This window comes from Eumetopias jubatus, unplaced genomic scaffold, assembly GCF_037043125.1.
Source record: "Eumetopias jubatus isolate StellerSeaLion01/CBP00866 unplaced genomic scaffold, mEumJub1_p1.0 scaffold_15, whole genome shotgun sequence".
In the NCBI taxonomy this organism is placed as follows: Eukaryota; Metazoa; Chordata; class Mammalia; order Carnivora; family Otariidae; genus Eumetopias; species Eumetopias jubatus.
The window spans coordinates 12,761,101-12,781,836 of NW_028274821.1; the positions used below are offsets into that span (position 1 = coordinate 12,761,101).

Below are 20,736 nucleotides of genomic sequence, written 5' to 3' on the forward strand. Positions count from 1 at the left end.
TTTAAGTGGAGGCACTCACTCACCGAAGCCGGCGCATGCTAGCTCGTGGATTTCCAGAAACCTCGGGGCAGGAAGCCTTATAAGGGAAGGAGGGAGCGGGGGGGGGGGGGGGAGAGTCTCTGCTTGCAGAGTTTGTGTGGTGTCGTCTGTTCACAAGTGGGAGCGCAAATTAGACTCAGCAGGACGCTTAAGGGAGGCGCGGGCATAGGGCCATACTAGAGTTTTCTTTTTTGGACACCGGGACGTGCTTGAAAGCAAATAGGGAGCAAACTGAGAAAGGAGCCGAAGACAGGCGAGTCCGGATCCGCTCGGGCGGTGTCCGGACAAGGCTGGTCCGACGTCGCGCGCCTGCGGCCCCAAGTGCCACCGCGAACGCCTCCCTCCGTCCTCTCGCGGGTCGGCTTCCTGGGAGCGCTGAAAGGGCTTCCAAAGTACTAGATGCAATGGACATCTTTTTCTGAGTTAACAAAAAAAAAAAACCCAACTCCGGAAAAATGCACAAACGCTTAGAGAGGAAGGTCCGAGAGCCGTCTACCGGGGGGCCGTCGCCCTCGCCCGCGGGCGCTAGTGTCGCCTTCGGCCGCTCGGGCGCGGGGCTGAGGGGCGGGGCGGGGCGGCCCGCTGACGCCGCGGGGCCGGGACTGCGCAGGCGCGGGGCGGGCTCGCGGGCGGTGTCGCGCGCCGGGCAGTTCGCGCGGGAGCCGGGCGCAGAAGCGCGGAGGCTGCAGGTCGGTGGGAACGGAAGCGCCTGTAGGGCGGAGGGGAAGCCAGGATGGCGACTCCGAGTAGGAAGACGTCGACCTCAAGCTCCCTGGCCTCCAAGAGAGCTCTCCCGAGGGATCCTTCGTCGGAGGTCCCGAGCAAGAGAAAGAGCTCGGCCCCTCCGGCGCCGCCGCCGCCGCCACTGCCGCTGCAATCGTCTAGGCCTTTCGTGGAAGGCTCTATCGTCCGCATCGTGATGGAGAACTTCTTGTGAGTGACCGGAGGCCGCGCCGCGGCGGGGAGGCGAGCGGGCCGGCGGGCGGGGGGCGCCGGCTGCGCGGGTGGGTGAGGGAGGGGAGTGGATGTGCGCCTGGCTGCGGGGTCAGGCCGTGAATTCAAGCCGGGGGTGCGGTGAGGATTGACGTCTGTGTTGGGCTGGTTAGGTGTGCGACTGGTGTGCTGCGGGCTTTTTATTCATTCAGCCAACGTTTTCTGAAGGCGTCATACGGCGGGCAGGGGACGTGGTAGGGAATAGATTTCTGCGGGCTGCGAGTCACGGCCTACGGAGGGAGGACCTGATCTGTAATTCACAAAAGTGCGGGCGCTGGGAACTCAGAGGAAGCAACAGTTAAATCAGAGTAGCCAGGATGCTGTGGTAGATTCGTCAAGAGTAAGCAGTTGCTAGGTGGACAAAATGGTGAAGGTTGTCGCGGATGGAGGTGGAAATGTACAAGAAAATTAAGCCTTTCTCTCAATTGTTGGGCCTCCCAGCAGACCCTTGACCCCTCCAAATCCAGCTTTCCCCCCCTGCTTCCATTTCTGTCTCTCCAGACCACTAATAATCCTAATAATCGTTTTTAGAATTTAGTAAATCTGTTTTAACACAAATACTGTGTATCTCTCTAGCACCTTACAGTTTTTTTGGTCAGGGTCTTTTTTTTTTTTTTTTTTTTTTTTAAAGCTTACACATGGTGGCTTAGGATAACAGAATTGTGGTAACAATACCAATGTTTTTTTTTTCCTCCCCAGGTATCTATCATGTGCCAGGTATAGAAGTAGATGCTTTATTTACACAATACTGTAATTCTTTCCTTATAACAACTCTTCATCTCTATTGATGAGATGAGCTCAGAAAGGTTAATTTACCTATGTTTATACTGCTAATAAGTAGCTGAATTGCTGTTTGAATCCAGATCAGTGACGAGATATAAAATCAAGTGAGTTACCTGTCATAATAAAATACGTGTTTTAAAATATATGTTTCAGGATGCCTTAGGGGCAAAAATGATGAAGTGTTTAATTTCATCCCTAACTATGAGAAAGGGCTTTGTACAGGAGGTTTACCAAAGTCTTAAGGGAAGAGTCCTGTAGATGAAGGAACTGCCTGAAACAGTTGTATTTAGGAAGTGTCTAGTGTTGGAGTATGGGTACAATGTAGGATGTGAGTGACTTAGAGGTGATACTGAAGAGGTAGGCATTTATTGAGGATCTGTGTTTTCTGTGCTGAGGAATTCCAACTTTATCCTGTCAGCAACCAGGATGCATTTTATTTTGTTAAAAGATTTTATTTGAGAGAGAGCATGAGAAGGGGGTGGATCAGAGGGAGAAGCCGACTCCCTGCTGAGCAGGGAGCTGATGCAGGACTGGATCCGGGGACTCCAGGATCATGACCTCAGCCGAAGGCAGTCGATTAACCAGCTGAGCCACCCAGGCGCCCACCAGGATGCATTTTAAGCAGGGAATGACATGTGATTTCCATTTCACACTGGAAGCAGTATGAAGGATGATTTAGAAAGGGTACAAGATTGGAGGCAAGAAGACTTTTACAACAATGAGAGATGATCGGAGATTGAACCTAGGAGTAGCAGTGGGAAGTAGTGGAAAGAAGATATGACAGGATCTGGCTACAGATTAGGAGGCCTGAGGGTAAGAGAGTTATGCAGTATTTACCTCAAGTTCTGTCTTGGCTCTTGGTCAGATGTGGTTCTTTTCAGAAGAGGGAGCAATTTGGGGAGAGTAATAATAAATACTTTTTGTATCCTGCGATTTGAAGTTTCTTGTGGGGCATCTAAAAAAGATCTTCCATAAGCAATATTTTTAAGGGTCCGGAAAATGCAAACAGGTGAGAGATTTGGAAGTCATGCGTATAGGTGATTCTTGAAATTGCAGAAATGGTTGGGCTTGCCCAAAAGGAAATATAAATAGGGATAGAAGGCCATCTACGGAGTCCTGGAGGAATGCCAGCATGTCAGGGTGAGTAGAAGAGGAGCTGGGACAGAGAAGGAACTGTTCAGGGAGGTAAGAGGATAACCGTGGGAGACTATTCTCTAAGAAGCCTGGGGGTAAAGTGTTTCAAAAATATTACCTGCTACATTGGAGTTGGATAACAGGACTGCTAAGAACCTATTGCATTCTGCAATTAGGAATTCTTTTACCCTTTGAAGCAGGGTAAGCACATTTTGCAAGTCCTAGAAGAATGAATGAGTGCAGCCACCCAAGCTTTATTTCCTCACAAAGTGCAGAGCTACCCTGTTTATTTTCATGATGAGAGGAGGTGGAGTTTTAAGAATGCGGGAGGAGGGGTGGGCTTAGAGAACCAAAGTGGCCTGAAAGAGAGTAGTTACTGGAAGAATTCCTAGGCGCGAACCAAGTCCCAAGTCCCGTGGGATTGGGAATGGAGGGAGAGGTTTCTAGGCTGAGAGAATAGCTTGCGCAAAGGCTTACAGAATAAGTAACATAAAGATAGTCAAGATGCTGAAAGAAGTTCATGATAGGTAGAATTTGGAGGTCTGATTAGAGAACAGGGGAAGGAGGTAGAAAGTAGAAAAAGATGATCAAGAGCGAAATTCTGCAGAGTCCTATTTTTTCTTACGGAGTGATCTCAGAATTGCATGCCTACCAACATGACTTGGTGACTGGATGATGGGGGCCAGAGGGGAAGGAGGTGATAGAATCAAAGATGATGCAAAACTGATGCCTAGGTTTCTGATTTGGGCAATGGGATGAATGATAATACTGTTCACTAAGAGACCGCAAGAATGGTTTGGGATTAGAAAGATAGCGGGTTTAGTTTTGAATGTGGGAAATTTGAGGTGACTGTTTGCAACATCCAGATAGTGTTCTGGAAGTGGTAATTGCATGTATAGGTCACTTGGGCTGACTCTCAGCACATAGATCCCACCAGAAGTCATGGAGAGTATATGAGATACCAGGCAAAGTACATAAATGGAGAAGAGGGTGGGCATATGACAACAGCACTTTTCAGGAGGAGCTCAGAGAAAAGGAAACCCACAAAAAGGGAATTCCCAATAAATATAGAGTCAGACCAACTAATTTTTTTTTTTTTTTAATGTGGAGGCTTTGTTTTGTTGTTTGCTTTGTTGGTGTGGGTTTATTTTGTTTTTTGTTTCTGTTTTTTTGGCAACTCTGTTGATAATATCTATGTGTATGTTATAGGCCAGGAATAATTCTTCCTCTTTGGTTTTATTATCTTAAACATCACTTACATCACTGTTTTAGTAAAACAGTGGCACAGAGATTTTACAGCAGGAAATTCAAAACTTGAAAAGAATGGGGCTTTGTGTTTTGGAATTAAGTTCCAAGGCTGGTCATTTTCCAGATGCCTAAAGTTCCCAAACTAGTTTCATTTTAACCATTATATTAAGAGTTTCTTTATGATCCAGCTTTGAACAGAACAAAGCATTTGAAAAGATAAAGTAGGTAGATGCTGTGCTGAGATGTGGGGTTGGAAACCTGTCAGAAAATACTTGTTTACTCCCTGGCGCCTGGGTGGCTCAGTCGGTTGAGCGTCTGCCTTCAGCGCAGGTCATGATCCCAGGGTCCTGGGATCGAGTCCCACATCGGGTTCCCCGCTCAGCGGGGAGTCTGCTTCTCCCTCTGCTTGCTGCTCTCTCTGTGTCCAAAAAAAAAAAAGTTTACTCCCTGTATTTACTTTTATTACTACATGGCATTTCAAAATAATTTTTGAGTACTGAAGTGGAAGTGTGCTTGGTTAAATTATTTACATACCTAGCAGATTAGTAGCAGGGTAACTTTTTATCAGGGTATTATTTATGGGTTCTAATTCAGGGTATTCAGAGACTACTAGAGGATTATCTGAGTCCGTTTGTTTCACGTTTTGCCATAGTTGTCTGGGTGACTAATAAGGATGAGGTGCTACTGTTACAGTTAATTAAAACTGCTGGATAGCAGGCAGCTTTCTGGTTTGAGGGAATGTTATGAAAGTGCTTGGTGATGCGTTCTTGTTTCTTCCCATGGAATAACATTTTTTGAACATGGACTAACAATGGATCTCTTGGCGAATCTTTGGCAGCATATTAAAAGAAATGGATTTTTAAAAAATAAAATCATTGAGTTGATAGATATCTTCAGTTTTTAATTAGAATAGAAATTTGGATTGTTTCAATTAGTAAAATGTGAGAAGTTGCTATTAAGCATTTTAATTCAAGAGAAATATAAATGTAAAATTCACAGATTTAGGATGAGCCGTGGCATCTCTTACATAAAAAAAATTGTAGAGTGATTTTGATAAATTTTTTCATGTGTTCTAATTAGTAAAGAATAAAATCAAACTGCTTTATTCAGCAGACTTATATTTGAAAAGCACCTATGAAATCTTATTTTCCCACTGATACTCTTATTTCAGATATGCATTATTTTCTCATTTCTTCCATTGATTTTTTTTCTCTAGTTTATTAACAGTGTATAAATACATTAAAATGTGAGGTCACCTGGCTTTGAAAGGATTCAACGAAGTTTGTAGATAACGTAAACAAGAATAAATATTTTTGTAAAGAAAATATTCTTATGTCTTAGTAATTTCACCTCTTTGTAATTCAGAACGTATGATATCTGTGAAGTATCTCCTGGACCCCATCTGAATATGATTATTGGAGCTAACGGCACAGGAAAGTCTAGCATCGTGTGTGCCATTTGTCTTGGATTAGCAGGCAAACCTGCTTTCATGGGACGGGCAGATAAGGTGAGTTAACGTAAGTACTTAAAAAAAAAAAATTCAGAGTTGTGACTTGCTTTTAGTAACAGATCACTTTCTCTGTCTCATTTCCTTGGGTATAACAAAGATGTCAAGCTTGAATGTAAAGAATGAAGTTGGTAGGGAGAGCTGCTGGGAGGAGTTGCCATTTCTAGAAGTATTTTGGACTATATACCCTGAGAATTCTTCAAGTATGTAACACTTAAAATTCTTAGGAAAGGTGTAAAATGTCTTCTTAAATGTATTGCTGGGCTTGTGGAAAGGTGAAGTAAATTTACCAAGGGCGGAAGCAAAATTGTGTGGATCCAAAGACTTAAGCAAGCTCTGGAGTTGTTTCCGTAGGGGCGTTTGCTTACTTTGCACCCTGAAGGCATTTGGTTACTCTGAATTGGGGATCTTGAGGTAGGGGAAGGCTAGAAGATAAAACTAGAAGTCAAGCACTGTGTTTAGTAGGAAAAATAACACCGCAGAATGGGATATAGGGTTACTTACTTACCTGATTGTTAGCTCTGAATATAGTGGAGAGAAAAAAAAAAATCTTCCAGAGAATTACTACTATTTTTATTGAAGAATAATTGACATATATTATCAGTTTCAGGTGTACAATAGTCAGTATTTGTATACATTATGAAATGGTCACCACAATAAGTCTAGTTGCTGTCTATCACCATACAAAATTGTTACAATATTGACTGTAGTCCCTAAGCTGTATATTACATGCCTGTGACTGACTTTATAACTGGAAGATTGTACCTCTTAATCTCCTTCATCTGTTTTGTCCACCCCCCCTTCCCTCCCCTCTGCCAAAAATCAGTAATTTCTAGAGAATAACGGTGTAGGGGGTAGATAAAGTAGAAAAAAGGAATGTAAAGAAGGTAATAAAGATATGTTAGATGGTGGTCGAAACAACCCTGACATTTAAGTGGTTTAAAAATATAGAAGATTAATTCTTCTTTTTGCTACTTATCCAGTATAGGCCGTTTGTAGTCACTTGGGTACCTAGGCTGATGGAGTCTTCATTTCAATACACAGTCCCGTGATTGCCGCCTCGGGAAAGGGAACTGGCTCTTACAATTTCTTCAAAAAGTCATAGATATTTGTTCGACTCACATTTTCAGTGGACAAAGCCAGTTAAAATTCCACACCTTCCATCAGAGGGAATGAGCAAATGCAGTCCTACTGTGGGCTTGCAGGAGAACTGGAGTTTTCATGAACTGCCGGGATATGTGCCACCAGGGCATTGCCAGAATGCAGCAGAGATTTAAATGATTATGAGAGAATATTATGGGGCCTGCCCCTGTCAGCTACTGCGTTGCTGCTGCTTTCATATGCCAAGTGCCTTGCATGCTGGGCTCCACGGCCACTCAGCCACTGAGTGCTGCGCCCGCCCCACTACCTCAGCCCACCCTGCACACCCAGGGGCACAAAGCTTTTGTTGAATTGCTGAATGATGAAATTGAGGAGGAAAAGGAGATACCGAACATAAATCCCTCCCCAAGATGTCTGGAAGTTGGGAGCTGGAAGTATATGGCACACTCCCAATTTCGTGTTTGAAGTTGTAAAGACTGGTGGCAAGAAATCCCTGGTGCTCGACTGTACCTATCCAGAAGATGAGGCTGGGCGAGAAGAGGAGGTCCAGAGTGACATTTTCGACGTAAGGGAAGTGAGCTTTCAGTCCATTATTGAGTCTTAAGTGGAAGGATCTGAATTACACACTCAACACTGATCCTAGGGACTGGCCTTGTTTGACCACCTGATGGATTTCCCGGCAGGTGGATAGGTGGGTAGCGCTTTTGCAGATGAGATGGTAGAGCTTAGCAGAGACCTGGAGTACCAGGAATACGTTACTTTTCTCAAAGATCACAAAGGTTTTGTCAAGAGCCAGTAGAGCGGGCAAGACATCGAACACCTTAATTTTATGGCATGCTTTGGCTAGGGAACAACCTACTCTGAAGCTAGGCATATGTGTATTTTAAAATGGTTTTCATCCTAATATCATGGAAAATATTTCAAATTTAAATTCCCTTGCCCTCTAATTTACTATTCCTTTATTCTCTACAAATCTGTTCCTAGATTTTTGTGTAACAGAATGATGGACAATAAAATTGGTCTATATCCTCCCAATATAAAAAATATTATGAACAACTTTATGCTAGTAAAGCTTAAATTCTTAAAGTTGTGAGTGTGTAGGTTTCTACAACTATAAAAATGATCAAAACTGACTCTTAGTAGGAAAAAAAATCAGCTGTTAACTTTTTTCTTAGAACATCGAAGATAATTTCCATTAGTTCTAACAGCAGTCATTTCCTATTTTACACAAAGAATGACTGTACCAGAATATGACGGCCCCAGAATCCATCAAGGATAAAATGAGAAGATTAAAGATAATCTCACTTATGAATATAGGAGCAAAAATCTCAAGAAAAAAAAACTTTAGTCTGTTGAATCTAATACATAAACTGCATAATACATCATGACCAGGTAGAAATCATTCAAGGAATGAGAGATTGAACATTAGAGAAAAATTAACATATGTTTTTTTATTTATTTACATACCACATTTTAAAGGAGAACTGGATGATCCTCTCAGAGAAAAAGCATTAAATTCCACAGTAATTTATGATACAAAGAACTCTTAGCAAATTAGGAGTAGAAGATGCCTACCTTTTAGATTACATAAAAGACAAGTGAAAATACACAGCAAGTTCAGGAACAAGTCAAGGTTACCTAATAGCACTGCTATTCACCGTACTAGAAGTTCTAGATAGAATAGTCAGGTAAGACAAAAGATACAAGTTGGAAAGAAAACCGGCATTTACAGGTTTTATGAAAGTGCAATGAAAACCCCAAAAGAGACTCCAGATAAGCCTTCTGATGAATTAATCTAGAAATTTATCAGGATTGCTAGATATAAGATGATATAACAAATCTGTTGCATTTCTCTACACTAACAATGAACAGAAAAATGCAATTAAAAATAGATATTTACAATAGCACCAAAAGTACAAATTACATACCAATAAATTAAAAGACCTGTAAGACCTATATTTAGAAATTATAAAATTTTATTTGAAAATATTGGAGTTTGATTGGATGGACAGATATACTGTATTGGGCAGGAAGACCTATAAAAATGTCATTCTTCATATTGATATACATATTGAGCATCATTCCAGTCAAAATCCCAATACTGTCTATAGCAAATTACAAGCTGGTTCTAAAATTTAGGTGAAAATAGAAATGGCCAAAAATAACAGATACTCCTAAAGAAATTCAACAAAATAGGAAAACTTGCCCTATCATGTATCAAGACTTAACACAGTTATAGTAAATGAAAACATATAGAATATTATTTAACCATAAAAAAGAATGAAATCTTGACATTTTCGACAACAGGAATGGACCTAGAGGGTGTTACACTAAGTGGAATAAGTCAGAGAAAGACAGCATGTTTCACTTGTATGTGAAATCTAACCAAAACCAAAAACCCAGAAATAGACTCAAATACAGAACAAACTGGTGGTTACCAGAGGAGAAGAAGAGGTGGGTTGGGTGAGACAGGTGAAGGGGACTAAGAGGTACAGACTTCCAGGTATAAAACAAGTCAGTCATGGAGGTGAAAAGCGTAGCGTGGGGAAGATGGTGACTAGTACTGTAATAACTTCGCATGGTTGCAGATTAGAACTATGCTTACTGTGTTGAGCATTATGTAATGTACAGAATCGTCAAATCATTGTACCTGAAACTAATATTGTTTCTCAGCTATATTAAAAACAAGGACCTGTGGTATTGGTGGGATATACATCAGACATGCTATGCTATGACAGAATGAAAAGCCTAGATCAAAGCCATGACGAGGAGACTCTTGATTTATGATGACTGACATTGTAGATGAATGGGGAAAAGAAGGGGAAATAGTACTGAGATGGTTGGTGGCGTAGGAGGAAAAGAAATTAAGTTCTATCCTCACCCTTGAACACAGATCAGTTCCAAGTGGATTGAGGATCTAAATGTGATTGACAAGAAAGGTTTTAGGAGATACTGGTGTGGAGGAGATTATCTTTGTGACTTTGGGTTAAATAATTTCTTAAGTAAAAGTATAGGTTGGAAAGGAAAATACTGATAAAATTAAGAAACTTCTCTGAAAAGACACCATGACCTCACTGATATGAGGAATTCTTAATCTCAGGAAACAAACTGAGGGTTGCTGGAGTGGTGGGGGTGGGAGGGATGGGGTGGCTGGGTGATAGACATTGGGGAGGGGATGTGCTATGGTGAGCGCTGTGGCTTGTGTAAGACTGTTGAATCATAGACCTGTACCTCTGGGGGGGAAAAAAAGACACCATAAAGAAAAAGACAAGCCACAATTGGGATATAACCCATATAACAAAAGATCGGTATTTAAACTTTTTAATGAGCAAAAGAGTTAACAATTAAGGACAAAATATGTGCTCAGACACCTCAGAAAAGAGGCAGCTCAGACAGCCAATAAATACAGTTGCTCTTTGAACAACTTAAGTTTGAACTGTGCAAGTCCACCTATATGCGGATTTTTTTCAGTAAATACAGTACTGTAAATGTATTTTCCATATGATTTTCTTAGTTCTTTTCGTACTTGTAAGAATACTGTATATAGTACACATAATGTATAAAATATATATTAGTTGCTTATGATATTGATAAGGATTCCAGTCAACAGTAGGCTATTAGTGGTTAAGTTTCAGGGGAGTCAAAAGTTATATGCAAATTTTTGTGGAGGGGGTTGGCACTCCTAACCCTTGTGTTATTCAAGGGCCACTTGAGTCTGCAAAGATACTCAACTTCATTAATTATCAGAGAACTGCACACTAATCCTGGCAAGGTATATTCCTCAGAGTCACAAATTCTGGCGATGCCATGTGCTTACAAGGATATGGAGCAATGGGAACTGTGATGCACTCTTGGTGAGAATAGAAATTTGTAGTCTTCGAAAATGGCATTACCTAGTGAATCTGCAGATGCATATACCCAATCAAAACTTCTCCTGGACAGCTCTTGTACATTAATACCAGGCAAAAGTATTGAAATATTTATAGCAGTATTGTTTTTAAATAAATCCTATTATAGTCAAATAAAATTGAATATTACATACTGGTGAAAATAGTCCTTAGCTCACTGGGTAAATTGCAAAAACGTAATTTTAAGGAAAAATGCTATTTTGGAAGAATACTAGTAATATGAATTTATTTATAGAATGGTCAAAACACAAAATAATGTGTTGAATATTTAAGGAGATATATGTATATAGCAAAACTAGAGAAAAGCAAAAGTATGATCAAGTCAGGATTACATTTGTTGAGAGAGGATACAATAGTGTTGAGTTATACAGGGAATGTCAGGTGCACGGTTAATTTTCAATTCCTTAAATTTGCGGTAGATGTTTGGTTGTTTTACTGTTCCTTCAAGCAGTATATGAAGCTTATATATAATGTTTGGTGTATATTTCACATAAAATTATGTTTTAAAAAGGGAGTTTGAGAGTTGAGTTAACCTGTAAAATAGTTGTAAAAGTTTAAGTGATTCTTTATATTTTTCTAAAACTGGGAATATTGCAATATTATTAAAATGGTATTATAGGTTTCTTAGCCAGGGTTACAATTTAATGTAGGATTACAAGATAGAAGCATATACCCTTAAGATTACAAATAAGCCTATTCAAAATATGTGTGTGTTTTTAATGCTGTATGAGAGGCATTTATGAGGTAGAATGCTCATAGATAATACTGCTCTGTTAATAATTAGTTTTATGACCTTAGCCATTTGTCTAGACTTCAGTTTTTCTTTATTTTAAAGTTAAGGGGGTTGGAGTAGATAACTTCAGGGACCAGATTTTTGTAAACATTGATGTATAGTTTTTTAATTGTTAAAAATCATTTATTAAAACCTTATCTCTGTGTAATGGTCTGCTGGATTGTACTCCAAACTCTGTACAGTCAGAATGGATTGGTTTGTAACAATTTCCACCAACCTTCTCATTTATTTTTGGCATGAAGAAGACAGATCATACACTTGAGTGGTAGGGTTTAAAGAAGGTTGTGGAGTGCAGAGATTGCAGACCTTTAGGTTCCCCCAGATGCATTTAGGGGCTGTACAAGTTCTCAGCGAAAATACTTTTAATGTTGTATTTCTTAATATGAAATTTTAACACTAGCATGTTCTGTACCATCCATATATACATATATATATATATAAATTTTATAATAACTGCCTTGTGATTTTTTTCTTATTGGTATTTTAATTGATGCAAGCTAATGAGCAGATAGCACTCCTACAAAAATGCCATTGTTTTTCCTGTTTATGAAGGAAGTAAAACAGTAAAACAGAGAGGGTAAATTAACCTGGTTAGAGTCAGGCAGCTTACACTTCTATGGCAGGATTGAGATTGGAACCTGGATGGTGTGTGTTAAAGCATGTACTCTTAATCATTAAGCTGTACTTTCTGGTTATGAGGACAGACCTCCTTTGTCATCTTTCTGGGCCTCAGTTTCATCATTTGTAAAATGGATATAATACATACCTCCTAAGGTTGCTCACGAATATTAAGAAAGAAAATTATAAATTGCTTAGCACAGTAGCGTATGGTAATGCTTAATAAATGTTCGCTGTTGTGGTTCTAATTGTTGTCATCACTGCTGTTACCACTATTAAAAAAGATAATTATTTGCAAGGTGTGTTTTCCACCTTTTTTTAGAATTACTTACTTATAGCCTGATTGAAGATCCAATCTAATTTTCTTTAGGCCCAGGGTCTCTCTTCAAGTTTGTGCTTGTGTATGTATTCAAACTAGACTAAATAGGTCTATTTTACCATGTAAATTGTACTTAAATTATATTTACTATATGTATTCTTTATAAGAAAATGACAATTATATCCTCATTAATAACAGGATGGGTAATATTAGAGTGATTGTTAATATTTAATCTGTGCAACTCCAAAGAAGTCTCCAGTGCTAATAAGGAGATTTGGTTAAAGCTCTATGATTAAATTGTAGAACCTATTTTCCCACTGGCTTTCTTGCCTCTACTGAGAGTATTTAGTATAGATGCTAAGTACACAGACTCTGGAGTCATATTACGTGGGTGTTGGCTTTGTCACAAGCTTTGTAAGAGGCTGTCTGGTACATTGAATGCTCAGTGAATGGTAATTAATAGTATTGTTACTTGTGGGAGGAAACAATGGAAACCATTTCCCAAATCTGGGAAAGTGAGGAGAGTGGACAGAGGAAATAGTTATTGAAAGGATTTTAATTAAATAATAATAATAATGACTTTGCTGAATCTGTGATAACCTGGGAATGTCACCACTCAGTGCACTTTGTCTTTTTTGTTCTAGGTTGGTTTTTTTGTGAAGAGAGGATGTTCCAAAGGAATGGTTGAAATTGAATTGTAAGTGTTAAAAGTGCTGAAACCCCTTTTTCCTGTACAATTTCTTTATGTTCATGCTTTTGTGATGACTTTAGAAAAGAGTAATAATGTAGCATTATGGCGTAAATATTAGAAATCCTATTTAAAGGATGTTTTATCCAGACAAGTTATTTTTTTATGCATCTTTTAAAATCTAAATGGTAAGATTTTTCTTTCAGTAGATTTCTTAAAGAAATTACCTGTCTTGGCAGCCATTTCTGATGTATGAGAGTCAGTATTCAAGATGAAACCAGTTAACCATCTTTAGTGTATGTACTTTCAGTCTTTTAAACACAGATAAACTCATTGTTTTAGTTGATTTTTAGTGAGTGTTGTTTTTTGGAGTGTTCATAGAAAGTAATGAAATTTTTGAGCTTAAATGGCTTTTAAAGATCATCTGATAGCCTCATCATTTTATAGGGTATGGGGAAATGATGTTTTTACTCAACAACTGTGGGAGAATGTTTTATTTATGTAATGATGAAAAATAGGCAAAAAAAAAAAGGCACACATAGAAATAAAACAGGTAAGATTATACTCAATTTATTAAAATATAATGATAGTATTTTACTGAAAGATACAAAACCATGACCTGAATAGATGGAGACGTATACTATGTTCCTAGAAACATAAAGTTAATATTCATTTTCAACATTTGCAGTCCTTTCAAATTAACATGTAAATTTGATACAGTTCCACCCAGAGTATCAACAGGTAAGTTTACAAGTTGATTCTAAAGTTCACTTGGGAGAATAAATGTGTTGGAAAACCAAGAAGATTTTGAAAAAGCAGAATTACGAATAAGACATCTGTGTACCAGATGTTAAAGTGTACTATAAAGCTGTTGATAATACGGTATTAGTACAGAAAATTAGAGGAGCAGGATGGAAAAAGTAGGGAGATCTAAATGTCTATGAGAATTTATTGTAAAGATGGCAGTTTAAGTATAGGCTATTAATTACTTGAATTGAGGTGAACTAATTGGCTTTTAATTTTTTAAAATAAATTTAGAGCTTTATCGAACACCTGACTCATAAACTAGATGTGTTAAAGGCTTAGTGAAAAAATATGTAACTTTGAAGATAATAGAAAAAAATTATATTTTTTAAATCTTGGGAAAGGCTATTTCAAGCAGAATAGGATACCCAAGAACCATAAAAAGGAAGATAGGAAATTTAGATTCCATACAAACCCAGCTGAAAATAATGGTACCACAGTTAAAAATGAGTGACAGATGGGAGAAAACATTTTCAGCACAAATAACACATACATGTCTTGAAATTACCAAAATACCAATGTCTCATGCAAGTCAGTAAAAAATTACAACTTACAGAACATAAGCAAAGAAATTTAGCACCAAGTAAAATAAATGGCCAATATGTATAAAAAGTACACAACTCATTAGTTATAACTCATCACTTATGAAGGAAATCAAAATGATTTTTTTTCCTTTTAGAAAAATTTTTAAATAAAATTTAGTAATATGAAGGTATAGAGAAGTGAATCCTGTCATGCCCGTAGGAATGTAAGCAGTATATCTTATTTGGCTGTAATACCAGATTTTAAATAAAATAATCTTCGATCCAGTTACTATTCTAGAGAATGTTTACTCATTTGCACAAAATTAGCTTTTTCCTAATTTTAATAGTGAAAATTTATGAACACCCCAATTGTGTATCATCTGATAAATGGCTAAACAGAATGTGATATATTCATACAAGGACATCTTATTCAGCTGTGGAAAGGAATGTACTGATAGATCTGACAACATGGGTGAACCTGGGAAGCATGCTTTGTGAGGGAAGGCCGACACAAATACTGTATACTATGTGATTCCACTTCTATGGAATGTCCAGAATTGGCAATCCATAGAGACAGAAAACATGAGTGGTTGCTTGGGGATAGGGCGTGGGGGAGAGAGAGTGGGGAGTGACTGCCTAAAGGTTTGGGCTCCTTTTTGGGGTGATGAAGACATTTTGGAATTAGATGGTGGTGATGGTTGCAGAACCATGAGCATATGTTAAAAACTGTTGTTGATACACATATTCCTTCAACAGTACATCTAAAAATGGTTAAAATGGTAAATTTTATGTACATTTTACCACAATAAAAAAAGTATTGATTTGTATATATAAAATGGATTATATGATATGTGAATTATATATATTTTTTTTAAATTGCCAAAGATGGGGCACCTGGGTGGCTCAGTCGTTAAGTGTCTGTCTTCAGCTCAAGTCATGATCTCAGGGTCCTGGGATCGAGCCCCGCATTGGGCTCCCTGCTCGGCGGGAAGCCTGCATCTCCCTCTCCCACTCCCCCTGCTTGTGTTCCCTCTCTCGCTGTGTCTCTGTCAAATAAATAAAATCTAAAAAAAATTTTAAAAAAATTGCCAAGATACTCTTGTGTTAGCCTTGGTGCTGTCGATATATCACAGTGGTTTCTTAGATACTGCAACTGAAGTACACTAAGCCAGGTATTTTTATACAATACAGAAGGAGTGTTAATATATAAGTTTCAGAGTCTTTTTATGGACAGCTGCAGGTGTTAAGCACTCCTGATTTTCTGCTCTGAATCACCAAGGCCCAGTTTTCTTAGTTATCAAAGAGGTACACTTTTTGGTGTTTAATAGCTAGTAGCTATAATAATCTAACTGGTGACCATAAACCAGAGTTCTGTTGCCAGAACTACAGGGGAGGATTCCCTTTCCCCAAACTCTTTTAGTTACATTGTGGTCACTTGCTGGGAATACCGAACACAAAATGGCTTGTTGTTGAAATTGTTACTGCTGTTGAACAGATGTGTTAACTGGTCACATACTCTTTGAATGGAACAGTAGATAGAATAATCTCTAGCATACATTTATGTAGTCATTTTCAAATATTTGAGTACATATCCATTGAGGGGGAGGGGAGATAGAGCATTCTGGAATTTATGGTTAGGGGCGTGAGAGAAGGGCAGATAAATACAAAGGTAAAATACATATTACATTGGATGGTGATTAGTGTCAGGTAGAAAATTGAGCAGGAAAGGAGAATAGGGAGGGAGTGCCAGAGTGGAGTTTACAGTATTAAATAGGGTGATCAGAAAAGTTCTCACTCAGAAGACAGTACCTGAGCAAAGACTTGAAAGAGAGAGGTGTTGAGCATGGAGATACTTGGGGAAAGAGCATTTCGGTATCTGCAGATGCCAAAAAAGACTGAAGTGGTACCCAGTGTGACTGCCTTGCACTGAACAGGAGAATAGTAAGAGATAAGGTCTGAAAATATCAAGGAGCCAGCTTATAGGGCCTTGTAGGCCACTGTAAGAACTTTGCATTTATTTTTTTTTCAGGTTTTAAAACTTTTTATTGCATATTAAAAAAATTGTGCATTCCAATAATTAAAATCATTTGAACAACAACAACAAAAAAGGCACTCTGATTAAACTGCATTTGACAGCCTGCAGGACACCCCGGACCAGCTTGGTTTTTACTCTCGATTTCACTGTCGACCCACCCAGCTTGTTCCTTCACCAACACGCAAGTTCTTTTCCTTCCCTGCCAGCCAGACAGGCAGATGGGAGAGGCAGGCGCCCTTCGTTGTCAGTAGTTCTCGATTCTTTGATGTGAAAAGGGGTAGCACAGTCATTTAAACTTATCCAACCACTTTGCATCTTACAAAGTTAAACAGCTAAAAGAAGTAAAATAAGAAGGCAATGCTTGTGGAATGTACAGTGCATATCGGCGGCGCGCGCCTCATTACGATTCGCCGGCTTGCTTCTCCTGTTAAGTCGTTTCTTTTGAAGGCAGTGGATTTTTCTCTTGCGTTTCTGTCTTCTTCAGTTTCGACTTATCGAATTTCTCAAATCTCAGCCATATCGGGTTTGTCAGACATGGTTGCAGAGAAAGCGGAGTGAGGTGCGCGCACAAGCGAAGTCCGATCTGCTCAGTGGCCGCCGCCGAATCTTTGCATTTATTTTGAGTAAGCTGTGAACCCACCACAATTTGAGCAGAGAAGTGGCATGACCTAAGTGTCTTCTGTATTAGTGTTAGCCTCCTTGGTTTTTTTTCTTTCCCCTTGGTTTGAAAACATTGATTTGTCAGTTTCATTAGTCCTTTTCAGTGAATGACTTCTGCATTGTTGTTTCTGTCTTACATCATGGTTTTCTGATTCACTATTTTCTATACTCACCTTTACTAATTCTTGAAACTTTTTTTTCCCTAATTTCTTGAAATGGCTATTTTTTGTACAGATTTTTAGTCTTTTGTTTTCCCTCATGTAGACAGTTAAGGTTAAAAATTTCCCTCTCAATATTGCTTGAGCTCTGTCTCCCAAATATTGGCATATAGCATTTTCCTGTTTTTCTGTTCTATTCATTTTCTTTGAGTTTGTAATTAGAAGTTGTTTCAAATTCTGATGTAGTAATTTTCTTGTTATATTTTAGGATTGATTTCCACTTTGATAGTTCTGTGGTAAAAAATATATAATAAAAATATAAAATTACACTTTATATTTGTTACTATACACATTATATATTACTATATGGTCCTATATGTAATATATATAATATATAATACTAAATATATATAACACAGTGTATAATAATACATAGTGGAATTATATATTGCTATATTATACGTATAGTGTATATTGTATGTTTTACTATAAATCTATGACTTTATGGTAACACAGTTTAATATATAGTAATATATTTAAATATATGGTCATGTTACCAACCCTTTGAAATTTGTCAAGGCATCCCTTTTGTAGTGAGCTTACATAAATCGTTACCCACTAGGTTGAAAGAATGAGTATTCTGCTCTTCTGTGCAGTGTTCTCTGTTTGTCCATTAGTTCAAGCTGATTAATTATATTGTTAAAGCTTGTATATTTTTGCTGATTTCAGTCATCAGATCGATTCTTTAATTACTGAGAAAGGTGTATTACATTTTCCCTCTATGTAGATGTGTCAATTACCTTCGTCCTGTCAATTTTTGCTTTATGTATCTTCAGGACATTATTAGTTGCAGCTAAGATTCAAATTGTTTTATCATCCTAGTGAAGTTGAAGTTTCTGTTGTTATGTACTGACTTCTTTGTTTTTTGATGCATTGCCTTTAGAATGTGTTTTAATTTGCCATTAGTGTGGTTCACAGCTTTCTTTTTTAAGTGTTTTCCAGATTATCTTTTTTTATTTATTTCAAGATTTTTATACCTTTTGTATCTCATTTCAACAAGGATAGCTGGGTGTTGTTAAATAGCCTTTTAAAAATAGCGCATATCCGTTACATTTATTGATTGACTTACATGTTGGGACTTATTTTTACTGCCTTATTCCATGCTTTTTATTCTTTTTTTCAGGATTTCTCTTCTCTCTTGCCCTTGTTTGGATTTTTAATTTTTCTTTACTATTGTGGAAATTATTCATTCTTTGTTTTAGCAGTTGTTAGAATTTTTAACACATACACTTGAATTTGAGTCTAGACTGAAATGTCTGTATCTTCCTATTGAATAAAGACCATAGAGTACTTTTATTTGAATAACTTGTCTGAACTATTTTAATTTTATCTTGTCTTTTAAACTCTTTTAGACATAATAACTACTATTAATTTATATTGTCAATGTTTGTTTAGAATTACCTCGTGTTTTTGGTTTGTCTTGCTTTTTATTTTTTCTTGAATTTTTGTTATTTCCTTTGAGATCACTTTCTTTTCGCCAGAGGATATTTTTAAAAGTTTTCTTTAATAAGGATCTTCTAGTGGAATGCTCAGTTTTTAAAAATGATGTTCTTTTGCTCTGAATCTTGAAAGATGTATTTGCTGGATATAAAAGTCTGCATTGATAGATGTTTTCTCAACACATACAAAGTGTAATTCCATTGTCTTCAGATGTGAATCTAATCTTTTTTTTTTTTAAGATTTTATTTATTTATTTGACAGAGACACAGCGAGAGGGAACACAAGCAGGGGGAGTGGGAGAGGGAGAAGCAGGCTTCCCGCTGAGCAGGGAGCCTGATGCGGGGCTCAATCCCAGGACCCTGGGATCATGACCTGAGCCGAAGACAGACGCTTAACGACTGAGCCACCCAGGCGGCCCTGTGAGGGGGTTGTTAAAGTCCCCCACTGTTACTGTATTGTTGTCGATGTGTTTCTTTGATTTTGTTATTAATTGGCTTATATAATTGGCTGCTCCCATGTTAGGGGCATAGATATTTACAATTGTTAGATCTTCTTGTTGGATAGACCCTTTAAGTAGGATATAGTGTCCTTCCTCATCTCTTATTACAGTATTTAGTTTAAAATGTAATTTGTCTGATAGAAGGATTGCCACCCCAGCTTTCTTTTGGTGTCCATTAGCATGGTAAATGGTTTTCCACCCCCTCACTTTCAATCTGGGGGTGTCTTTGAGTCTCTGGCAGACAGCATATCGATGGGTCTTGTTTTTTTATCCAATATGATACCCTGTGTCTTTTGATTGGGGCATTTAGCCCATTTACATTCAGGGTAACTATTGAAAGATATGAATTTAGTGCCATTGTATTGCCTGTAAGGTGACTGTGACGGTATATTGTCTGTGTTCCTTTCTGGTCTCTGTTACTTTTAGGCTCTTTGCTTACAGGACCCCTTTCAATATTTCTTGGAGGGCTGGTTTTGTGTTTGCAAATTCCTTTAGTTTTTGTTTGTTCTGGAAGCTTTTTATCTCTCCTTCTATTTTCAATGATAGCCTAGCTGGATATAGTATTCTTGGCTGCATATTTTTCTCGTTTAGTGCTCTGAAGATATCATGCCAGTCCTTTCTGGCCTGCCAGGTCTCTGTGGATAGGTCTGTTGCCAATCTAATGTTTCTACCATTGTAGGTTACATATCTCTTCTCCCGAGCTGCTTTCAGGATTTTCTCTTTGTCTCTGAGACTCGTAAGTTTTACTATTAGATGTTGGGGTGTTGACCTATTTTTATTGATTTTGAGAGGGGTTCTCTGTCCTTCCTGGATATTGATGCCTGTTTCCTTCGCCAAATTAGGGAAGTTCTCTGCTATAATTTGCTCCAGTATACCTTTTGCCCCTCTCTCTCTTTCTTCTGGGATCCCAATTGTGTTGTTTCGTCTTATGGTATCCCTTATCTCTCGAATTCTGCCTTCGTGATGCAGTAGTTGTTTATTTTTTTCTTGGCTTCTTTATTTTCCATCATTAGGTCTTCTATATCACTAATTCTCTCTTCTGCCTCATCTATCCTAGCAGTTAGAACCTCCATTTTTGATTGCACCTCATTAATAGCCTTTTTGATTTCGACTTGGTTAGATTTTAGTTCTTTTATTTCTCCAGAAAGGGTTTCTCTAATAATTTTCATGCTTTTTTCAAGCCCAGCTAGTATCCTTAAAATCATCATTCTGAACTCTAGTTCCAACATCTTACTAATGTCCGTATTGATTAGGTCCCTGGCAGTCGTGTTACTGCCTCTTGTTCTTTTTTTTGAGGTCATTTTTTCCATCTTGTCATTTTGTCCAGAGGAGAATAGATGAATGAGAGAACAAAATGCTAACAGGGTAACAACGTCCCCAGAAAATATACACTAACCAAATCAGAAAAGACCTGAAACTGGGGGA

General features: G+C 38.2%; 1 protein-coding gene and 2 pseudogenes across 2 annotated transcripts in view; 2 read left to right on the forward strand and 1 right to left on the reverse strand.

Annotated features, from left to right (window-relative positions):
- Positions 1-690: 690 nt before the first annotated feature.
- Positions 691-20,736, forward strand: part of SMC5 (structural maintenance of chromosomes 5) — a 99,529-nt gene continuing 79,483 nt past the window's right edge. For both annotated transcript variants that reach the window (XM_088019220.1, XM_088019221.1), the window contains exons 1-3: positions 691-972; positions 5,563-5,704; positions 13,088-13,140. In XM_088019220.1, the coding sequence (XP_087875346.1) occupies positions 773-972; positions 5,563-5,704; positions 13,088-13,140 (395 nt within the window). In that variant the 5' untranslated portion in view covers positions 691-772. The remainder of the gene's footprint in view (positions 973-5,562; positions 5,705-13,087; positions 13,141-20,736) is intronic.
- Positions 7,001-7,611, forward strand: LOC114219754 (complement component 1 Q subcomponent-binding protein, mitochondrial pseudogene; annotated as a pseudogene).
- Positions 16,566-17,094, reverse strand: LOC114219757 (thymosin beta-4-like; annotated as a pseudogene).